This window comes from Octopus bimaculoides, chromosome 18 (assembly GCF_001194135.2).
Source record: "Octopus bimaculoides isolate UCB-OBI-ISO-001 chromosome 18, ASM119413v2, whole genome shotgun sequence".
In the NCBI taxonomy this organism is placed as follows: Eukaryota; Metazoa; Mollusca; class Cephalopoda; order Octopoda; family Octopodidae; genus Octopus; species Octopus bimaculoides.
In genome coordinates, this window is record NC_068998.1 from 28,076,389 (window position 1) to 28,101,295 (window position 24,907).

At 34.1% G+C, this 24,907-nt stretch overlaps 1 protein-coding gene across 3 annotated transcripts in view; it reads right to left on the bottom strand.

Moving 5' to 3' along the window:
- The window catches only part of LOC106876434 (cytoplasmic aconitate hydratase), an 82,622-nt gene that overhangs the window by 10,231 nt on the left and 47,484 nt on the right, over nt 1–24,907 (bottom strand). For all 3 annotated transcript variants that reach the window (XM_052974608.1, XM_052974607.1, XM_052974609.1), the window contains 13 exons: nt 22,001–22,184; nt 15,452–15,591; nt 13,216–13,387; nt 12,369–12,469; nt 9,849–9,977; nt 8,213–8,360; nt 7,860–7,995; nt 7,639–7,723; nt 7,269–7,425; nt 6,710–6,774; nt 5,551–5,610; nt 2,189–2,293; nt 886–1,028 (listed from right to left, as the gene is read on the bottom strand). In XM_052974608.1, coding sequence (XP_052830568.1) covers nt 886–1,028; nt 2,189–2,293; nt 5,551–5,610; nt 6,710–6,774; nt 7,269–7,425; nt 7,639–7,723; nt 7,860–7,995; nt 8,213–8,360; nt 9,849–9,977; nt 12,369–12,469; nt 13,216–13,387; nt 15,452–15,591; nt 22,001–22,184 — 1,625 coding nt within the window. The remainder of the gene's footprint in view (nt 1–885; nt 1,029–2,188; nt 2,294–5,550; nt 5,611–6,709; nt 6,775–7,268; nt 7,426–7,638; nt 7,724–7,859; nt 7,996–8,212; nt 8,361–9,848; nt 9,978–12,368; nt 12,470–13,215; nt 13,388–15,451; nt 15,592–22,000; nt 22,185–24,907) is intronic.

A 24,907-nucleotide genomic window follows, 5' to 3' on the forward strand; every position in this document is an offset into this window, starting at 1 on the left:
TCTACACTAAATTCTGAATGAAAATATTCTGGTCTAAAAGGTAAATCAAGTTTCCATTATATACATTTTTTCACCCAATCCAAATGATTTCAACTAAGTTTACAATACTAACAAAAATAATCTCAAATCTGTTCTCATTTCTTCTAATCAACTATTATTTCACATTTCTTTACATTTTCTGTTTTTTTAATGTTATTAAATTATACCTCACTTGTTTACTATTGTCAAATTCACAGGCCCAAATGATGTGCAAACTACCACTAGCAACAATTTGGCTGAAGATTAGCTCTAATTCTAATGAAATACCGGGGAGGAGAATAATAGAAGTTCACAGTGGTAAGCTCTGTCACAGTGAAAAGGGAAACCAATTACAACAGCATTTTCATTCAAAACTGTTGAACTGAAACCATATTGAACCTGTCTGATATCAATCAGTAGGATTCACTAGACTGTCAGTCATGTGTATATCAGATTTGTAAAACAAGAAAACTGAGTTCTGACGTTTTGTGCAGGCTCTTATCTTGTTTTACATACTGAAGAGTAAATTGTTTATATATCAAATGTTTAGCTCAAAGTTATCTATAAAGTTGACATACAATGTAAATCTAAGCCACATGACATCATAGCACTTGATAGATTTATTACTAACTAGTGATACAAATCAACTATTTCACAATAACCAAGTCATAAATGCTATGTTATTTAGTATTGAGGTTGCTAACTACTCGACTACCAAACCAAATAGTAATCAAATTACATGGAGATCTATATAGAGAGGAATAAGCTTTGATAAAGTTATAAAATATTAGAACTACAAAGGCAGAGAAGTGAACAAGACAGGAAGCATGTTTTCTTCAAAATTAGACAAAAACAAAATATACCTACTTTAAAGAAGCTAAGTAACGAGCAGCAGGTGAATTTCTAGCAATGCTACCAGCTGGAGATATATGGTCTGTAGTAACAGAGTCTCCAAAATTCATAAGGACATAGGCATTTTTAATGGATTCAATAACAGGTAGTTCCTTAGTCTGGAAAAAAAAGTTGTTAAAATATAATCCTGAAATTCTGTAAAGTTTAAAATTAATAATTTTCAAAAAACAATCAAAATCGAACGAAATTCGACGACTGGCACCCATGCCAACCTTTCCTTCATTGGACACTAAACCCTGCTTGTGAAGACATGTTGGGCAAGTGAAATCGAAATTGTAATTGAACCAAATTCGATGACTGGCACCTGTACCAGTGGAGTGCTAACAGCACCGTCCGATCGTGATCATTGCCAGAGCAGCTGTCTGGCTTCTGTGCCGGTGGCATGTAAATAGTACCATTTGAGTGTGTTTGTTACCAGTGTCGCCTTACTGGAACTTGTGCCGGTGATATGTGAAAAAACATTCGAGCGAGGTTGTTGCCAGTGCCGCTGGACTGGCTTCTGTGCAGGTGGCATGTAAAAAACACCATTTGAGCGTGGCCATTGCCAGTACTGCCTGACTGGCCCTCGTGCCGGTGGCACATAAAAGCACCCACTACACTCTTGGAGTAGTTGGCATTAGGAAGGGCATCCAACTGTAGAAACTCTGCCAGATCAAATTGGAGCCTGGTGCAGCCATCTGGTTCATCAGTCCTCAGTCAAATCGTCCAACCCATGCTAGCATAGAAAGCGGATGTTAAACGATGATGATGATGAATCGAAACATTTTCATTGACAGAATCCAATCCAAATTATCTACATCATAACATGGTCTGTAAGCAACATTCAGTATTCAAAATAATCAAAGTCAGTCTCTTAATTTCTTCTTCTTGCAATATCGCTAATAGTATGGCTATTACTATTATAAAGGAAAGGGTGATTTAAAAGAATACCCAAGCTGTTTAATATTAAAGGAACAGTTGATTTATAGAAAGTTATGCTGTATGCATAATGTGAAGCTGGAATACAATGAGATTAATTCTTTTCTGTTTAAAAGCACAGTTAATAGAGATCTGAATTTAAGAAACTTTCCTTCGATCCATTTAAGTTTGTAAGGCTAATCACCTATTGAAAAATATATCTGATTATGAGGAATCTAAAACTGATTTTCACACACACATAACTCAAAATATATATAAGTTTTGAGAAGATAATTGTGAACACATCTATCATAGGGTAATTTTATAATTTCAATGCATATAGATAAAAATTATAACGTACCATGTTATCAAAAAATGGAGGGGATTTAATGTATGATGACCTTGGATCCCAAGGGTACAATAAATCATCAGGTGTAGCAAGTTTATTCCAACGTTCATTACCAGTCTAAAATTGAAACAAAATGTAAGATTGGTTTTAATATAACAAACTTAACAGGTTAAAAAACATTATCTAGTTTTTAGAAAACATGGGTATATGCAAACAAAGGAACAAAGAGTAATAAACATTATTTGAAAAAAAAAAAAAAAGGAAACAAAAACTTTACAAATTATGTATATATAAATAATTTATTGTGTTTTGTTGCTATTTTTTAAATGTCTCTATTATAAATATTTGAAGTTTGCCTATCAAAGTTTACTTATATGGAAGTACACAACAAAAGTTTTTTGAGTACTGACTTGTATCAACAAAATAATCTATAAGTAAGCAAAAGATTAGTAGTGATTCCACTGCAAGTAGGCAGTGCACCCAAACACTGCCATTATGTGATTAAAGCATGTTTTGAATTATCCAGGCTCAAAACATGCTTCAGTAAAAAACTTGGCTTTTTATAAATATTCTTTTTAATATAAACTTACAGTAAGACTTCCAGATTTGTAAAAACAAAATTACCAAACTAAATAATGTAAATTATTAGATTATACAAAAAAAAAAAACCCTAACAATTTTGCATTTTTGGCAAATGTTAGAAAACTACAGCATCTCTGAATATGGCTTTATCCAATGTTTCTAAAAATATACAATCACATCATCAAAATTTCAAATCTACAAGATAATGCATAATTATTTCAATAAATAAGTATTACATTTATTGGTGTAATCTCAATTCTGTGTTAATCAGATTACATAGCACGATTTTCTTAAATCTCAGCTGATTAATAATAAAGAGGGGGAAATTACAGCTAATAACTTAGGTGAGTTGCAAAGACTAAAAAGAAATCGGACAAGCATGCTCCAATGGATGTATAATGTTAATGTGCATGAATCCAAATCCAAAAGTGCACTAGAAAAAATGCTGCACTGGTAGGATCATGTGATGCATATGGAGGTGGACTCCTACATAAAGAAGTGGCAAGCACTTCAAGTTAGTTGAAGCTGTGGAAGGAGACTAAAGAAAACATATGAAGTGGTAAAGGCTGACCTGAAGAGGCAGCATCTGACAGAAGTGACTAGGGGCTGTACTGATGGTGATATGTGTGTGGTAGTGCAGCAAACCTACCCACTCATGGCTAAATGTACCGACATGACTGTAGTGTTTAGAGGCTGAGATATTTTGCACCATGCCAAGCCTATATTTACTACCCCTACCTCACCTTATCCTCCACCATCTACTATTGTTTATCCACCCTTCATCTTCCTCTTTATCATTCATAACCCTGTATCATTAATTTTCCCTATCACCTGTTTTAACTGTATCATCCCCACCCCTCTGACTCCCTTGCACCACCCTAAGCCTATGTGTAAGAGACTGCAATGAATCACACTCATCTTCTAGCTAGTACACTCAAACTTTGCCTTTCCGTACTGTCAACCATCACTCCCTTTACTCTGAGCCATTTCTATTGCCACCCATCACCTACTCACAACTTTATTTCATCACTCAAACTTATCTTTGTCCACCTCTGCAGTTGCCAACCACATCACCCCCAAATAAGTCTGATTTTCTCATTATACTCTTGCATCTTTTACCCATCCATTCTGGTTTTTCTGATATTATTACTCTGTCTTTCCTATTCCCCTCTTTGGTCACCTGAACAAATGTACATACCTTGGGATATTGAGTACTCTCTATCCTTACTATGTACAAGGTGCTCTCTCCCTCCTATGCTGGTCACTCAAGATCCCTCCCTTCCATAGGGACTGGTGAACTAAACATCCTCCCTTCAACTGGTGCCATGAAAAATGTATCCAGTTTGCACTACACAGTAATTGGTAAATGAGAACAGTCATAAGGTCCCTTTAATCTTGTCTCACTGGAGACTTTTTAACATCTCTAGCATTGAAAATGCACCCAGTACACTCTGTAAACTGTTCCACAATAGTAAGATCATCCAACCATACAAACCAGATCAAATGACACGTATTAATATTAGTGTGTGGGAGCAACAGCTTCTAATAAGAAATGACTTGTGCCCTGATGATCCAACCAACCCATGCCAGTATGGAAAACAGACATGTAAAAAAATGATGATTAGATCAAGTAATAAAAACTGTAAAAGTGTCCTTGTTAAGTTTAAGCAGAGAGTTGAGTTGGATTAGAGGCTGTATGGTGGGTTGTTACTTTCTGAGTAGATAAGATAATTTCAAAGGAGCTTTGCAATAAACAAAATCTCTCTCTCTCATCCCCCCCCCCCTTTTTTTTGACGGGTTTCCATTTGTTGTTGTTTTGTCCTAGGCCAGTGCTGATTAAACAGTAATGGGATCAAAAACATTCCAATGCACCTTCTACTTATTAGATCTAGGGCTAGTGTCCTCCCTTCTTACGACAGGACATATGAGCTGTTTTATTTTTAGCAAGTTCAGGAGAATAACATTAAAATATATCAACAGAAACAAATATCTGTGTTGGCAGACTAACTACAAGTCAGAATTGAAGGTGCATTAGATGCACCACAATAAATGATAGCATGAGCAGCCATGGACTAACTGCATAACATTGACATCAAGATCAAGATGATCTGCTGAATAGAGATGGTGATAGTATTTGAGATAGATAGTGGAAATTTAAGAAACTAGTACCCACATTAACTCTTTCACATTTAAACCATCCACATTCAATCCAAATATTCTAGCTGTTTTATGTTCAAACCAGCCAGATCCAGTCTCTCACACCTACACTACAATATCATTCTAAAAATAAACGATCACATCATCAAAATCTTGACGTTATGAGACAAAGCATGATTAATTCAAAACAATGAGAATAAATAAGCATTATATTTAACAGAATAATTTGGATGCTAAAGAATTAACCAAACAGAGTTTTTTTTCCATTATAAAGACAGTCTATAAAAGGCATGTAGTGAAAGTATCTGGTTATCAGAGGCAAAGAAGAAGGATGACTGATCTGGTATAAGACATGCAATTTGAAAAGATGATATAGACAAATATGTGACAAAAGTTGAAGATATGGAAGATGTTAGATCTGAGATATCTGTGCTTTGCAAATGTAATGAGACAAGATATAAGACAGTAAATTGCTGACTAACAGATACCTGCAATTATGTTGATAAACAAAAAACTTCTCCTGTTGGTGGTGGTGGTAGGGATGATGAGAGCAGTGACAGCAATGTGGGAACTATGGAAATTCTTAACATAAAAATTGAAGTAGATTAAAAAAAAAAAATCACAGCTATACTTACTGTTATTTTTGAATAGACTTCTTTGAACATAGCTGGAATTACATTCTTCTTTTCAACAACCTAAAAGTTTAAAATATTTCAAGATTAAAATTCTTAGAACAAAGGTAAAATGTTTTGAATTCAAAGATGTAAAAATTTCATTAGAGTCTCACTGAGTTGCAAAGTCTCGTTTATCCTTAGCAACCAGTTTCTGACATCATAACTACAAACTTGCATTATCTATTTATATCAATTTCAACTGAAATTTCTAAAATTTTACAATTTTTTTTTTATAACTGAAGCAATCCATACATACCCTAAATTTCAAATAATGAGATGTGAAATAAAAACAGTTGGGCATATATCTTGATAAAACTGGCAGAAATAGAACACCAAAAAATAATGAAAGTTTACCTAAAGTAAATTGAAACGCCTATAAAAAGAAAGCGACTTTTATAGATTACCCTGATATTGATTTAAAAGTGAAGAAAGAAATTAAAAAAAGTGCAGGGATCATTAATACAATCTGTGCCAGAGTGATTTTTCCATGTGTATTAAACCGAGATGCTTAATTATTACACCTTATCTATCAATTAAATAATATTCAAATTCCAAATATCTTAATGACTTTGATAAAATGAACCAATTCACAACTGCCATTAGAGAAATGGCACTATCGTTGTTTTTTACATCTGCCGTTTCTATGCTGGTATGGGTCGAAGAAGACTTCTTGAAGCATCATTCTACAGCCAGATGCTCTTCTGGCAATCAATCCTTTCCAGGGAAAATGCTTAGCAGCATTTTGTCCATCCTTATATCCCGAGTTCAAATTTCACCAAAGTTGGCCTTGTCTTTCATCCTTCTGAGGTCAATAAAGTTAAGTACCAGTTGAACACTGGGTTGATGTAATCGACTTAGCCCCTTCCTCAAAATTGCTGGACTTGTACCAAAATTTGAAGCCATAATTACATAAACCATTAGCAGGACAGTAACAGTAGAGCATTTTTAGAATCTAATGAAGTCTATAAAATATTTTCGGATTAGATATGTACTTTGCAGCATAGTATATCAATGCGTGTTGCATTAAACAATGTAAAAGCAAACTATTTGTTATTACTTTATAAAAACAACTATGTTGGGTACTATTACATCATTAAAATAACGAAAAAGTTTTAATCACCTGGATTTCATTTCTGGTAGGCCATATGTCTTTGAGGTATATTGGTTTTCCATCAGCACTATAACCTATGAATTATTTTACAGAAGGTAAACTTCATTTAGAAATATAGTTTAATTCTTTAGTATGTAAAGTAGCTATGAAAATACTTGAAATACTGAGTCCAAAAATGAATTAGTATTCCATTATAAAACTGATTCACAAACATTGTGAAATAAGTTCACAATACAAATGAAACATCATAATTCTACATAATCACAAATCAACTTAGCATTTCAACCCTCCAAATACAATATGCATGACAATAAATATAAAAATTTTCAACAGTATCAATATGCTGAGTCTATAAGTTACTTTATAAATTTTATTAGTTAACTATGTCTTAGTAAAACACCAGTTCAATAAAGTTATTGCAACCACTAATTCCATCCACCAAAATCAATAATTTCTAGAATATTCATGCTGAATTCACCTTTTAAGTAAGTTTATCAATAAACTAAATGAATAAAATAGCAGCCTAGGCTTAAATGAAGCAAGTATATGAAGTGAAAACTTCAATTACCTAATGGTTCTGTTTCGAAGTCTATGCAGATAGTTCCAGCTAAAGCATAGGCAATGACTAAGAGAGGCGAAGCTAAAAAGTTGGCTCGTGTAAGTGGGTGAACACGTCCCTCATAGTTTCTATTTCCAGATAGTACACCAACAGCCACCAAATCACCCTGTGAAATAAGACAATACATTTTGAACACTGAAATAATTTTACATTTACAAGACATATTTTTACTTATGTTTTCTTTCATTTTTATGACATTTAAGAATAAAACAACAATTTCTTAACTGACACTGGACAAATTTTTAAGAAAGGAGAAAGGTAAAAGCTTAGAAACATCAGTTATAAGCAAGCTTACAAGTAAGTGGAAAAGAGGACAAACCTTTTCAATAGCTGTAGATACTTCTTCAGACAATGGGCCACTGTTTCCAATACAAGTCATACAACCATAGCCAACAATATTAAATCTGAAAATAAAATACAAAGACAATATCTTAAACATAATAATACTCCCACTGTTACTATTTTTATGTCTGGATGAATTTTTATTTGAGGAAAATTAATGTAGATTGGAAATAGTCTTTTTATGTTCATAAAGCTTACCCTAATTCTTCTAGATAAGGTATAACACCACTTTCTTTGAGGTAATAGGTAACTACACCACTGCCAGGGGATAAACTAGTTTTGATGTAAGAAGGTACTTTTAAACCAGCATCCACTGCCTTTTTAGCCAATAAACCTTTAAAAAAAAAAAAAAAAAGAGTAGATAAAGAAAAAAGTTTCATTCAGTAAATTTTGTATAAAAATAATAATATTAATATTAATTTAAAATGCAGAGAAGAAACAAAATTTACCAAATAATGAGTTGTAAAGTAACCATTAATTTTAACATCATGAAAGGCTAAAAATGAAATTATTTCTTAAAACACAAATATAATTAAAATTTCAAAACTAACCTGCTCCTAGCATAACAGAAGGGTTGCTGGTATTAGTACAACTAGTTATGGCTGCCATAACAACAGAACCATGACTTAAAATTTCTTCTTTACTTTTAAACTCAAATGGAATGGTTATATTTAATTTATCAGGAGGAATCTGGAAACCCTGCAAAACAGAAATGAAAGAACTCATTAACTAATGGTTCCTTATCAAATTATATTTTGGATTGGAATTCTTTTATGTACAAATGACAATGAATTTGTTCAAAACTTTGGTAGCATCTTGCTGTACCTCAATATTTATGTTTTATATCATGAGATTCAACACTGTAAACATGTAAAATTTAAGATTCTAAGCATTTATTTATTAATTTGGATTCTTTCTTCACCAAGGAAAGGCATACACATAGGCATATAGATACATAGATACAAAATGTGTGTATAGGTGTATCTCTTTCTCATATATGGAGAGAGAGAGAGGAGAAAGAGGGAGAGCAATGAATATCTACAAGAAAATTCTTATGTGGTTTACAAATAGGCTAACAACATTTTAATGCAGACAAATTTCAAAAGACATTTTGCAACTATGAAAATATTTATAAACAATATACTGAATCTTATAAGACCCATATTTCAGAAAGGCCAAAGAATATCATTAAGAGTGATGCATTACAAAGCTGGAGCAACTTGGGGGTATATGAAGTGATGGTTCCTGCAAGCATTGACAAGAAGAGCCAGAATTGTAACAGTTTTAATCTTCAATAGACCTTTGTATTTACATTATAGTAATAGAGATTTCAAAGAGCAATTTGGTGCCTAGATGATATAGTGTGTATATGTTGTGGAAGGATTCCAACCACTCAACAAGTGACTAAAAGTGGACTCTGACACATTACTATAAAATAAAGAACTGTGAGCAATTGGGGGTAAGCAGTTCACTGTTAGCCGTTGGCAGAGAATGTTTAACCTCATGTGACAGTAATGTACTGTGTCATGTAAATACTCCTTTCCCCCTTTTTCGTTAAATTATTTATCCAACACCAGGATATAAAAGTATATATATGTACATTGCAATAATAGGCAAGCACAACAAGTTAGTCAATAAAACTCTGGGGAAATTTACTACATGACAAAGAAGAGATGCAGTCCAACCAACAGAATTGCAATATACAATCAACTGTTTGTTTCAATGACTCACAGACAACCAGTTCACACACCTATAAGTATTTTTATTTTGTAAAATGTTCACACAACCAACAAATCTGTCAATGATATCCAAAGATAGGAAGCAAGAAGTTATAATCTCTTCAAACTTCAAAATAAAGTAACTAGACAAGAGAAATAATAAGCACAATAGGTCTGTATCATTAATCTCCTTTTTATATACAGCAATATAATAAACTTGCACAGTAACACTTCTTGCTAAGATAGCCAACACTGTTTTGCACCAATTTCTCATTAGTAACCCAGGTATATCTACTGAAAAAAAATGGAACAAACTACATTCTTTGATCACCAAAGCAGATAGAATCAGGAGCTCTTTCAGTAAAAGATGATCATTAACAGTAAACAGCTAAAGCTTACATATGAAAAAATAATGAAAGGTTAAAATAAAAACAGTCTTATGTATGAAGTAATTTTGTATAAAATTTACCTTGAAACCAACTGGTGATATCAAACAGTTCTTGAAATCTTCTTTCATATTTGTCACTAATACCTTGTCATGAGGACGTTTGGGTCCTGAACAGCATGAACTTACTGTGCTCAAATCCAATTCATAATACTGTTTAAGTAAAATAATAAAAACCAAAAGAAAAAAAATCATTAACATACATTTTCCCCATACACATATGTGAAATTAAGTTTGTAACAACAAATGTTTATCAAACTATAATTTTGAACTCAATATTATATAAGCACCATAATATAATCTAGACAAGATAATCATTCTAAGATCTTGCAGTTATGGTTAGACTATGCTTTGCTGTTAATGACTAATAAAAATATCACAAAAACCATTTACTGTACCACAAAAAATCATGTGCACTCTCCACTGCATTCTATATTTAACTGAATTTAATTAAAATTTCGGAGTGGTTTCCCCTATCTTTTTGTTAAAGTAAGACGATCGTTATAAAGATGTACTATACTTTTAGTTAACCTCGAGGCTTACTGTATGAAATATGCTTGCATGCACTTTACTACATGAGAATGTTGTACTTCAAGTACTAGCCATTTGCCTTTACAATTCACTTAGATAATATGTAAGTTCTTTTCTTGGAGTCAAATATCTTTGAAACATTTCTCAAAATGGAGAAAAATATAGATAATGTGTTCTAAAAGTAATGAGTAATAAGATTATAAAAAAGGGAACTGGCTGTTAAGTAAAGTAATAAATAAAAAAAAAGCTGAAGATTGTACAGGATGGTACAAGTCAAATCTTAAGTCAGCATAATAAACTTTCAATAACCAAATTTCTGTTACTGATATTAACAAAGGAAATCTTAAGAGACAAATCCTTATGGCAAAGAAATTATGCTTTCAAGCAAGCCTTATCAAAATTATTTGCTGTAATCCAGCTGGGGAAATCAGTACCTATCTTGTTGAACAACTAATGTTAAACAAGGTGTCTTGAGATTAAACATTTTTTTCAATAATCCAGGTTGATATCTAAATCCTAAACTGAATATAAAATTGCTCTGTCTGAAGACTGAACATCAGAAAATCAATCAAATCAATATACAATTGTAATAAGAGATAGTCTTACATTATAAGGAACAGACTACCTTTGAAACACAATCTGATTGTACAGATACAAGGGGCAGTCAAAAGTTAACTGTACTTTTGCCAAAACTTTCTTTAGGTTGGTTGCACTGCCTTCAGCACTTGCATATTAAAAGGTGGCACTCTTGTGGATATGTAACCAAGGTTTGGCCTTTATTGTTACAATTTTCTTTTTTTGTGTTATGGAATAAACATGGCCACTCCACTGCCAGTGTGCACCAAGGAAGAACAGAGATTAGTGATCTGATTTCTCTGGCCTGGAGGTGTGTCAAGGTTTGAAATTTATTGCAGGCAATATAGGGACAGTGCTATACTGCATAATAGTGTGTATGAGTGGAATGACAAGTTTAAAAATGGCCAGAGAAATGTGAAGCATGAAATGGGAGTAGGACACCCATCAACCTCCACCACTAATGTGAAGATTCAATAAGTTCAAGGGGCAGTCCTGGCAAACCAATGAATGACCATCAATGAGGTGGCATGTTCTCTGCAAATTAGTCATGTTTCTGAATACGAAATCATCTTTGATGAGCTTTACTTCTGTAAAGTCTGTGTGAGATAGGAGGCAAGAGAGCTTATCAAAGTGCATAACCACAACCAGTACTACGATGAAGGTGAAGCTGTTTTGGAAAGAATAGTCACACCAGATGAGACTAGGACCCATCACTTTGAGCTAGAATTCAAAAGGTAAAGTATGGAGTGGAAACACCTAGAATCGTCACCCAAAAAGAAATTCAAGACTCAACTTTCCATAGAAAAAGTGATGTTTTGGGGATGCAAAAAGGCCTATACGGACACATCAACTAGAAAAGGGGTCTACAGTTACCAGTATAGATTACAGTGAAACCAACAATCCACATCAAATGCTGAGGTCTATTGTCAAAGCAAGTATTATTGTTGCATGACAATGCATTCCCACATATGGCTGCCCCTGCCCCAGTTGAAACCATTGCAAAATCGGGTTTCAAGCAGCTAGAACATCCTGCATAAAGTCCAGATCTCACCCCTTCTGACCATCACCACTTTGGACCATTCAACCATACTTTACAAGGTCATCAATTTCCTAAGAATGACAAAACACATGAAGTGATACATAAATGGCTGTGCAACTAGCCAAAAACCTTCTTCTCTGATGGAATAAGCAAACTAGTAGACAACTGGAAAAAGTACATCAGAAAGCAAGGAGACCGTGGAAAAAATTATGCATTGTTCAACCCCTGCTTTTGATTAATAAATTACAGAAATAAGAGTGCATACAATTTTTGACTTACCATATATTTATATTCTAACTAGAGAAGACTATAATCAATCAGAATTTACCAATAATCAAAAACACTTTTTCCTTTAGATGTTAAATAAATTTCTAGATAAGAGAAATTCTACAACTTACATCACTATATATAGGATCCTCCTCAGATTTGGTATAATCTCTAAACATTTTGTTTGCTTTAAGGAATGTTTCTATATATAAAAGTTTTTCTTCACTGCGATCTAAAAAGAAAGAAAAGTTTGCAGAAAAAGTGAAATGTAGCAATTACATACCACATCATAAAATATATATATATAATTAACTGTAAGAACATAACAAACTGAATCTCATTTAGATTCAAAGTAAATTGTTTTCATGTCTAATAATGACTGACAACAACCATTTTCCTATTTTTGTATAAGTCTAGAATCCCAAGTAACAACACTCGTATTCCGATATCTAAACCTCAATTATCGAAACTGTGTTATTTTTAGACATAACTGAAATTTACTTAACTGAATGTCATCAAAATGCTTGTTTCAGAAAAATGTATGATGTATATGAATCAGACGTGAGCAAAAACTGATCCTCAAAACCTTGATTTTATCCAAACCCCCATTCACTTATAGATGGTAAATATTTCTCATTACGATAAGAAATGCTTTGTGAAAATTATTCAACCTTGACTGCTTTAAGTTTAGACATAAAACAGCAAATCTTAGATTTATGTAAAGTATCACAATACTGCAAGAGATAAGTTTTATAAAGTGACATATCCTTCAGTAATTATCAAAAAGAAAATAGTCATCAGAATTTTTACTTTAATAAATGTCTAATACACACAAGCACAAAGAAAAGATGTTAATGCAAAAACAAGATGAAATAAACCAAAGTAAATACAAAAATTAGCAATGGACAGATGAAAGAAAGTAAACTTACGCGCGCGCGCGCACACACATCTGATTAAAAGTAATGTCAAAAATCTTACTGGTTTGTTGAAGATAATCCATACTCATTTGATCAATTGGAAAATAACCAACAGTAGCTCCATATTCAGGACACATATTGGATATGGTTGATCGATCAGCAATAGAAAGTTGGGCAACTCCTGGGCCATAGAACTCAACAAATTTACCAACAACACCAACACTTCGTAGATGCTAGACAGAATAAAAAGAGAACATCTTAATATATAAATATAGAAAACTTTAAATCACACACTTGGTTTTTTTGTTGTTGTTGTTGTTGTTAGTTTTGTTCTATGATGTTGCTGAGAGAGGTGGGAAAGAAAGTATCCATATGGTAGAGAGAGAAAATTAAAGAAATGAAGCATATGACTAGGTCAGTGAGAATAAAGAAAGAAAGTGAATGAAAGAAAAAATAAGTGAAAAAAGATAAAATGAAATACAAGAAGAAAATGACAAAGACAAGGAAGAAATAAACTTCATTTTTGACAGGCATCACAATAATTTTCAAATAAAGATAAAGCCAAGACTCTAGTTACAGCATCACTGAAAATGATTGCCATAAAAAAACATACAGAAGAAACCTTGAGCTTTTCTTTATCCCGAACTACAGCTAAAACTTTTAGTCCCTTGCCCCCCCAAAAAATTTCATCAACTTGATAAAATTCTCTTTCCTGCCATCCCTCAACAATGACAGTTCTGTGGGCAGACAAGGCCATTAGCTCTAATACTGTCATTACCCTCAAATACTGCACTTCAGAGTTTGACCTTAAACTCACCCAATTCCTATCTCTCAATAGAGATATTTCCTGATCTTAATGGTAACAGAGACAGCCATTAACAACAACCATGAATCGTTCACCTTAACCAGCAGCAGAGCTTTTGTAAAACCTTCTCCTTAGAGAAATTTAGTGAAAGTAATGTTGTTACCTTCAACATCAAAGTTCCTCTACATACTGATGTATCTCATCATCTGCACCCCCATCTTAGTCCATCATTCTCTAAGCATCCAGGCTCATCACCTCCCATGACACACTGTCTGTGACCTCTCTTATGCTCACTTTCTTGTTCCTTAAGTGTTTGCTCTAGCACCCCATCACTACCTTCCCTTTATCACCTTTAGCCATGAATCTTCTCTATAGCAAGACGCCTGTGCATGTTTCTCTATTATACTTTCCTACACAAATACTTCCTCTTAGTAGTGGGAATTTTCTCCCTCTTCTCTTCCCCCCCCCTGTTCCTTTCTGTCTTATAAGTTACACAGCAACCTCACTAATGCTTGTGGCACAAAAAGTGCACCCACTCCACTCTGCAAAGTGGCTGGCATTAGGAAGGGCATCAAACCAGAGAAACCAAGTCAATGATGACACTGGAGTATGATGCAGCCCTGCAGCTTCTGGTTCCCTGTCAAATCATCCAACCTGTGTCAGTATGAAGAGTGGCTGTTAAATGATGACAATGATAATGAGTAACCTTTTAGTATACAAACCATCAAAATAAACTATCAAAAGTTATTTGTGTTTATTCAGGCCAGCCAGACTCAACACACAGCATGAATAGCAGGATACTTTTCTCCTATCATGTCACTTCCTAAATTTCATCATGTTTATATGCATTTTTGCAACATATCCAGCATACTGCTGCCGACACTGCCACCACATCTCATCATTTTATTTCTGTTTTTTCATACAGGCATGAGCTGATTAGGCTTTCTGAAATACTGCTTTATAACTAAGCACTCTGTCGCCAACCCTTTTAGTTGCCTCTGACAATATGCAAAGACAGTATACCAATTCTAAATGTTTGGTGCACAGAGTATATATCCAATACCATTAATCTTATGAATGCTAAATAGCTAAAGTCATACATGGAGCCTCTATGGAAATTAAGGCAAATTCCTCTTCAGAATCCATATTATTAATGTAATCAGTTATTCTCTTCCCAGTCTGGTCAACTGGTTCCCACTATGATTATTAACAATGATAATGTTGGTGTTAGGAAGGATATCCAGCTGTAGAAACCATGCCAAATCAGATTGGAGTCTGATGTAGCCCCTCAGCTTACCAGCTCTGGTCAAACCATCCAACCCATGCCAGCATAGACAATGGACGTTAAATGATGATGATGATGATGATGATGATGAATAAATGCTACTGTTGCTACTATCACCTCTACTACTATTTTCAGCCAATATCACAAAATGTTTTTCTAATAAAAACAAGTAATAAAAATATATAGAAATAGAAATGTATGAATTACCTTAGTAATTGTAAGGACCACATCAGTGGATGTTGTGTATTGATCAAGTTCACCAATCAATTTGTAACCAACAACTTTAGGAAGCACCATACTAATTGATTGACCAAGCATGACAGCCTCTGCTTCAATGCCACCGACACCTAAAATAAATTATATTTGATTTTAGAGAAAATAAGACAACTTAATTGCTTTTATAAATAGTGACAACTATTCTTTAATATTAATATTAAAAATTTTTTCAAGTGTTAGTCAGCTGAGTTCATAAGACTCTAACCTTGCCTATTATAAGGTTGAAGCTTCCATCATTGGCAGCACTATACCCTGTAACCCCTTGTAAAAATTCTTATCTATCAATGAACTAATCCTCCCACTTTTATTATGTGGAATTACAGTTCACTACTTGCTATACTAAACTCAAATACTTCAGTAAGTCTGGAGAAGGCAACAGGAAACTCTTTTATTGTGTCCTCTTCTAATAATGACATAAGAGTCAACATTCGCCAATTTTCCATGAGTCAGTTGAATTACTCGTTAAATATTATTTACTATGTACTAACTCATTTTAATACTTTCTAAAAGATATTATCATTGCTATTTGCACCTGCAACAATAAATCAAACTTTCTATTCTAAAGTGTGGCTGTGTGGTAAGAAGCTTGCTTCCCAACCACATTGTTCCAGGTTCAGTGCCACTGCATGGCACCTTGGGTAAATGTCTTTTACTATAGCTGAGGACCAACCGAAGCATTGTGAATGGGTTTGGTAGACAGAAAATGAAAGAAGCCCATCATATATATATATATATATATATATATATATATATATATATATATATATATATATATATATATATATATATATATATATTTGTGTATGTGTCATTTTACCCACTCCATCTCTTGACAACTGATGTTGGTGTGTTTATGTCTCTGTAACTTAGCAGTTTAGCAAAAGAGACCGATAGAATAAATACTAAGCTTACAAACAATAAGTCCTGAGGTCAGTTTCTTCGACTAAGGCAGTGCTCCAGCATGGCTGCAGTCAAATGACTAAAACAAGTAAAAGAATGACTATGAAATTCACAGAAATGGTCTTTAGTGTTACCAGTGCTACAATAGGAAAGAAGACTAACTGATGCAACTGAAAGAAGACTAACTGATGCAACTGAAAGCAAAGAAAAAAAAAAGGAACTAAAATGGAATCATAAAGTTATCATAAAGCAAGAATCTTGATTTTAAGATGTAGAACAAGTGATTTTTATTTTAAGATAAGAAACTAATTCCTTATAGGGTATCTACAGGAGTTAAACATATTTAGCATTTAAGTTACAATACAAAGGTTGATCTAGACTGTCTTGAATTTCAAACACTAATCAATAAGACGAAGCCTCAACATAATCACTTCAGCTGTTAGAAATAGCAGCCAAATCCCTTTCATAGCATAACTCATCATACTAAAAAACTAAAACGGAAAAAAACCCCACTGGATAATGGGTTTCTAGTAAGAATATGTTAATAAAAAGATGGGAGAATTATGGTTGGAATGCCTTGGATGAAAACTTATGAATGGTGAAACAAGAAAATACATATTGGAAAAATATGTACAAAAAAACTTGACTGTTTATACTATGCTCTAGTTTCAGTTGATGTCAAACAGCAGGATATACATATATATATATACACACACTCTATAATTTTGTAAATACAAATTTATTATTTATATACAAGAATGTTGTCGACAGTGACTTCAAAGTTTCAGCCAGCTAAGCCATTGTCAGATTGCAGCCCAATGATGGTTTACCTGGCCAAAAGTTTGAAGCCACTGTCAACTACATTCTTGTTTATTGTGTGTGTGTGTGTGTGTGTGTGTGCTGATAAACACTACATATGTGAAGTATAAATTCTACACTACTTAAAACAATACACCAGTAGTCTTAACAAGCTAATTGTGCTCTGACACTTTAAGTGTTTACATTCCACAAGCACTACAGGCTGAAATCTCAATGAACTGAAGTTGTAAATTCCAGGAAATTGCTTAGTAAACTTAGTGAGTGCAACCATTTATAGCACAATAGCTGGATGTATGAACAAGTATGAACCAATAAACAGTTCTTTTAGTACTTGAGATAAACTGATATACCATTAAAAGCTGAATAATAGGAATTGGAGAGTTTCTACATCTGTAAAGAAATCAGATAAAACAAATAGGATCTATTCTAAGTAGAATGTGATACAGAAGAATATATTAAATTTAAGAGGATTTAAAGCAGTTTTAAAGACGTTGTAAAAGAGAATAACAAGGTTATGGTTATTTAATGACTGATAAAGTAGAGAGGATTATGAAAAGTGATGCTATTATATTTCAGTTTATGATGAAATTATATTTTGGCAGAATTAATTTATATTTTACTCTATTTTTGTTAGATAAAAATTAAAACACTAATATTTCGAAATGCAATTATTATGGATTGGTAGAATTATTAGAATGTTAAACAAAATGTCTTGCAGTATTTATTATGGCTCTTTAAGTTTTGTGTTTAAATCCCACCAAGCTTAACTGTGCTCTACATACCACCTGGAGTCAATAAAATAAAGTACCAGTCAAGTATCAGGTTGATTCCACCAAGATCAACTTTATTTTCCACCCCTCCGGGTTAAACAAAGTTTCTACCAGTCAAGTAATGGAGTTAATTTCATCACTTAACCCCTCATCTGCACACACACACAAAATAAAAATAATTATTTCAGCTATGATGTACACTTAAGCTTAGGTCTTTGGCATTGAGAGACACAATCTGCTGCACCAAATGTCACCTGTCAGGTACAACTGCTGCAGCACCACAATATTTTGCAATTACTGAAATTTACTTTGCAGAAAAATTCCTAATATGTAAGAATTTCTTCACTAAATAACTCTAAACATTTTCTCCATCCAGCATCCTGGCCACCTTAACTGACATATAGAACTGTTGGAAGAAACTCCTGCAGTATGTTATTGAATTTTCATGACAGTAGTGATGCTTATTGTTGTCCAAATGCATACAGTGGAGTACAATTCCTGCTTTACCCAGTTTACTGCTCACGTCACTTTCTAACCTTCATTAACAACTGATCACACTACCCAGATAAGGAGAAATTATCTGAAGATGAATAGCTGGGTTGAGGCATTAACCTGCATCATCTTGGTCTTTTCAGTTAATTCTAAGCACAATATTTTATGCTTGTTCTTTGAGCTTAACAGTTCTCGCAGACCAACACACGTTTCTGTCAGCAGAACAATGTCATAGGCAAAGGTCAGGTCATAACGTATTTCCACTTTCTTGGTGACATTTCTGTGTGACCCATCAGTTGCTTTTGTTATGTAAGACTTTCAGAAAAACTTTAAAGTGATTCATTAAAGCAAATTAAATAGGTTTCAAAAACAATCGGATTTGCCTTATAGTTTATAGACAATTCTGTGCTAGTTTATAAGAAACGCCTTCTTTCATGGCTGCCTACCAGCTCTCTGTCTCCCTCTGGATCTCCGCATGTAACTATGAAACTTACCCAGTAGTTTGATATTCATTAGTTAACACTGATTAAAACATAGCTCAAATTTAATAAGTGGTACAACATTAAATGATGATTAATAAAGAATGATTTAAGATACAAATTGGTAACTTAATGCAATTATCACAACTTTCATCATCACAAATTCAACTGCTAGTAGGAAGAGTAGGAGTGAGAAGATGCAGCCAGTAACAACACCAAAATTTTTAGTATGGCTATTATCCCAACACTGTGGCTATAGTCCATGTTCAAATTCTTGAAAATGTTGAAGTACTGTTGGGGGATACTCAAGTGGAAACTACGAGTTTACTCCTTTCTCATAGCCAATATCTAAATCACGACACTGCACGGCTTAGCTAAGTTTCATGTAAAATATTGGTTTCAAATTTTAGTACAAAACTAGCTATTTCAGAGAGGGGTAAGTCAGTTGCACTGACCTCAGTGTTCAACTGATACTTATTTTATCAACCCCAAAAGGATGAAAGACAAAGCCGATCTTGATGGAATTTGAACTCAGAACATTAAGATAGATGAAATGCTGCTAAGCATTTTGCCTGGTGTGTTAATGATTCTGCCAGTTTGCCACCTTAGTCCCACATAAAATATTGGCAACACATTTGTGTCAATTCTACTACTTTATTTGAGCAGCATTTGACTAATCCAACAAGATTAAAAGAGAACAAATGAAGGGAAGATGGAGTAATTAGCTCAATGTATGAAACTGTGAGAGATAAACACAGCAATTCATACAAATTAGCATATTCAAAATAAATAATTCCCAAAATGCACAATATCACAGAAACCTAAATCTTTTTTTTATTTATTTCAGTTTAACCACTGGGAAGTCGGCTGAAGCGCATGACACTTGTAACTGCTTAGACTAGTGCAGTCAATGAAGGTTATGTATGTTGCTGTGTAGCCCCAGTTAGTTACAAGATCTTACTACAAAAGTCATATTGATGTGGTTAAGTATATAACCAGTGTAGATACACAGTGTAGATAAGCAATTCAGGTGTAAACATTACACTTCTGAAATTTAGTGAGGATTTAATTGTTATTGATACATTTTGTAATTCTTTGATTAGAGCATTGACCAGAAGTTATAGAACATGTAGGAAGTAAGCTAAATGACAAGTTGCAAAAAACAGATCTCTTCAGGTTTAATGTTTGTGGAAAAAGTGTAGGCAAAGTTGTTTAATTGGAATTGGGTGGATAGGGATGAGACAAAGAATGGCAAATTAAGAAGAAGCAAGAAAACATCATTACAGTAGTGGCAGAAGATAGAGAAAGAGAGAAGCTTGGCACCTGGATGGGTAATTGGTTGTAATGTACTGGCGAGTGAATCTTTTCAGTCAACCAAATAATTGAAGATATTTGCTTTTATAGTAACGGCATTTTCTCAGATATGCCAGCAATACTCAATGTGGACTGCACTTGTGTTTTACAGAAGGTTTTAAGTATTTTATAGCCTTGAAGAGGAAATTCAGATGCAGTTTTCGCAATGTTAAAGATGTAAAGTCATCATGGAAGATCAGAGATTGTGAAATCTAGCCAGGTGGAGGGTTTTAGTTATAAGTTATTCATGAATAGATATGGAGCGGCATGTTCCCACTGAAGGATATTTCTGAGGTGTCCGTTCATGGAATCATTGCAAATTATATAGAGAGTGGAAAACTTAACCAAATCCTAAGACACATTAGATTTGATAAAGTGTAGACAGCAGGAACTCTGTTGATACAAATGTTACAATAGTCTGACAGCAAACTTTTGATTCAAGAGATGAGGAATAACTTAGCTAGGAGGTTTTCATACAAGACATGCTGATATCAAGAGCAATAACAATGCTTTTAGCTTAGTTCTTAAAAAAGAAAAGACTTGAGCATGATGTAGGAAAGAACTTTTCTAAATATGGTTGTGTGGAAACTGTAGTGACAGTCAGCGACAAAAGAGAAAAAAAAAATGATGATATAATAGTTTATGATTCTACCACCATTCAAATGTTGAAAGCAAAGTAACATATACTGTTGTATGTTTAGAGTTTAGCATAAATGTTTGTAGAGAGGGAAATGCCAAGTTTGGTGAGAATAACAGCTAGCTAAAGGGTACACTTATGAGGGTAATATAGTCAGAACTAGTTGCCTTGTTGACCAGTAAAGCTTCCTAACATGAAGTGAGCATGATAAAACCGCTGGGTTTGGTGAAAGGATTTCAAGAGAGATTTTATGTGTAAGCAATGTAGAATTGGAAGCAAAATAGACAGCAAATATAGTGGCTTTATCTACAGAAATGATGCTTTTAAAGATTTATTCCTCAGAAAGTTTTGAAGGCCATGTGATTTAAGAGCAATTTTTACTTTCCTTTATGGTTATTTTGTAAGCATCAAAATGTGTAGAATTCTTAGTTAGTGGATGGTTTATAACTTTTTCCCAGTGTTGGAGGCAGTGTTGTTGTTCTGTAGAACTGAGAGTGAATAATTTGGGGGTTGGGGATATAAAACAACATATCTATAAGGGTTGTATCATTCACCGACTTTTCTGTTACAGACATAGTCAAGAGAATTTCTGCTAACTGAAGTAAAAGCTAGCACAAGTAATGAATACACTAAGAATTTCATGACATCCTTTGCAGTTGTGGGAAATCATTCACGAGTGAACTCAGATACTTCTGCTCTTCAATCCACCAGTAGATGTAACTGAATATATGTTTGACTATCCGAAATATCCCAAGGCTGTCTGTATGACCTGCATGAAACACCTCCAGCAGTTGATGTAATACTAACTAGTACTGGATACAGCTTTGGAGAGAAGAGATAATAGTCAGTCAACCTTTTCCCAATAAACCAACTGAGATTGTTACAAATATTATGGCAAGGGATCCAAAAGAAAGTAAAAAATAAACATTTGAACAAAAGATTAAAAATCAAACATCATCCAAAGAATAAGAACAACAAAAATGATATAATATATTGCCTAACAATTATAAAATTTTAGTTATAAACTTACCCCAGCCTACTACACCAAGGCCGTTCACCATAGTAGTATGAGAATCAGTCCCAACTACTGAATCAGGATACAGCATACCATTACTGCTAAAAACAACCCTTGCAAGATATTCCAAATTCACTTGATGTACAATTCCAGAACCTGGAGGTATAATCTGCATGTTCTTCAAAGCAATTGAGCCCCACTGAAAATAAAAAGTTTCAAAAGTTGGGTAGAAAAAGGCTTAAATATTTAAAACAAACAAAAATTAGATATAGACAAATTGTATTTGTTTGAGACTTTAAAACTATATCAAGGGTGGTCTTCTGTAGTTAGCAATTAAAATAATGGAAGTCCTCAACCAATATCATATTTTACTGCCTACAACTAAGAAAATAAAATATTTTGTAACTAGAGCAGAGTACTAACAGATCATTTTTGGACCTTAAAAACATTTGACAGATATGAATATCATGGTACACTGATTGGGAGTGGACACAGTTTAGATCACATACCAATTCCATCTGTATCCAGAAGCAAACCTGAAAAAGACACAACCTAAACATTCTAACATCTCTCTTCTGAAGGAACACAAATGCTAGTGAGGTACAAAGTTCCCTACTTTGTTCCCTCAGGTGGCTGCCAGATATCACAGGCTCATGTTGACTTTAAACAGTCATCTTTTAATGGTAATAAAGATGTCACTACGCATGCTAGATTGGTTACACAGCTGTAGAAAAATAGAGTATTGACAGAACAATCTAAAAGGCTGAAAAAGAAAGAACAATTATATTAGCCACAACATCCAACGTTACAAGCTAAGAAGACAAACCATACATCCAATAAGTGAAGACTATAATGATTAGATATGATAGTGGCTGATGAAGAATGTATCTGATACTAGTTAAGTTGTAGACTTCAAAATCTTCTCCATTAAACCACTAGAAACAATGCCAATGAGATTTAGCTAATATGTCAGGAAGATAAAATAGTCATTTTAAGAACCGTTACTAAAAAAACATTTAACTACAATCGTGATATGAACATATTACACGACATATTGGTCCAATTTAAAACATCAGTATGATATCAATTGTTGCCTAACTGTATCCAGTTAGCCACCATGGTGGAACCAAGATATTGACTTGTGTGTAATGTTAACTTCCAAGAAAGACTGGGTAGAACTGAGAGAGTGGTTGAGTATATAAGGCAAGTCATCATCATCATTTAACATCTGTTGTCCATGCTGGCATGGGTCAGACGGTTTGACCAGGGCTAGTAAGCTGAGGGGCTGCACCAGACTCCAGTCTGATTTGGCATGGTTTCTACAGCTGGATGCCCTTCTTAATGCCAACAACTACGAGAGTGTAATGGGTGCTTTTACATGCCACCAGCGCAGGTGCCAGTTGCATGACACCAGTATCTGCCATGACTATGATTTCACTTGGCCTGATGGGTCTTCTTCTCAAGCATGGCACATCGCCAAGGATCTCAATCACTTGTCACTGCTCTGTGAGGCCCAATGTTCAAAAGGTGCTTTTTATGTGCCACCAATATGGGTGTTAGTTATGCGATGCTGGCATCAGCAAAAATTGCCTCCATGAGGCCCAATGCTTGAATGGCGCTTTTTACATACCACCAGCACAGATGCCAGTAACGTGACACCAGCATTGGCCACAACTATGATTTCACTTGGCTTGACAGGTCCTCTCAAGTACGATATATTACCAAAAATCTCAATCACTAGGCATTGCCTCCACGAGGCCCAAAGTTTGAAAATCATGCTCCACCACCTCGTCTCATGTCTTCCTAGGTCTACCTCTACCACAGGTTCCCTCCACAGTTAGAGACTGGCACTTCTATACACAACTGTCCTCGTCCATATGCATCACGACCATACCAGTGCAGTCGTCTCTTTTGCACACCACATCTAATGCCTCTTATGCCCAATTATTCTCTCAAGATGCTTACACTGTCATACATGCACAGTGATATTGCACATCCAGCAAAGCATACTGGCTTCATTTTCTTCAAGCCTATGCATGTCCTTGGCGGTCACTGCTATGTAGCACAGCTGTTCACATACACACACATCATACAGTTTGCCTTTCACTCTGAAGGAGAGGCCTTTTGTTGCCAACAGAAGGAGGAGCTCTCTGAACTTTTCTCAGTCAATTTTTATTCTTGCAGCTATGCTCTCAGAGCATCCACCTCCGCTACTGACCTGGTCACCTAAATAATGGAAGCTATCAACTACTCTAGCTTACCTGACTGGCAGTCGATGGAATCTATTTTCTGTACATTTTTAGTGTTTATTGTACCTGTGCATCTTCCAACTTGAATAAGATTATGATGGTTGGTATAGGGATATAACATAAATGGATAATGTACAGTTGGTGAAGTTAGTGGTGGAAACTACATGCAGTAAAAGAGATTAAAGAAGACTTAGAAAGAGACGGTTATGAGAGATTTTAGAATATTGGGACTCACAGAGGAAATGATGCAGAATGAAGACGTTTGGAGAAAGGCCAGTGATGAAAAGTTGTCATTATGATGATGATGGTTATCTATTTGTATGCGTGCATATGTACAGTATGTGTGTATTTTATTATTTTTTTTTTTTAAGTATAGCATATGTGCTTGCATGTACATGCAGCATGTCAAGAAATACTTCCTATTCTTCAATTATGGAATGTTTAAAAAATATGTTACTAAATTGACCTTACCTTGTGAAAACGGTATATAAAGTATAAAAACATTTTTTAAAATTGGAATAATTTTTTTTCTCCCAACAAAAGAGTTATCCGTAATTATTGATGTGAATTCCTTTTAGAAATGTGATTGTCTATCTGAGTCAACCATTCAAAAGTTTAACAAAATATTGTGCACTGAATGACAGCAAGTGATATTTAGTACAGGTACCAGCAT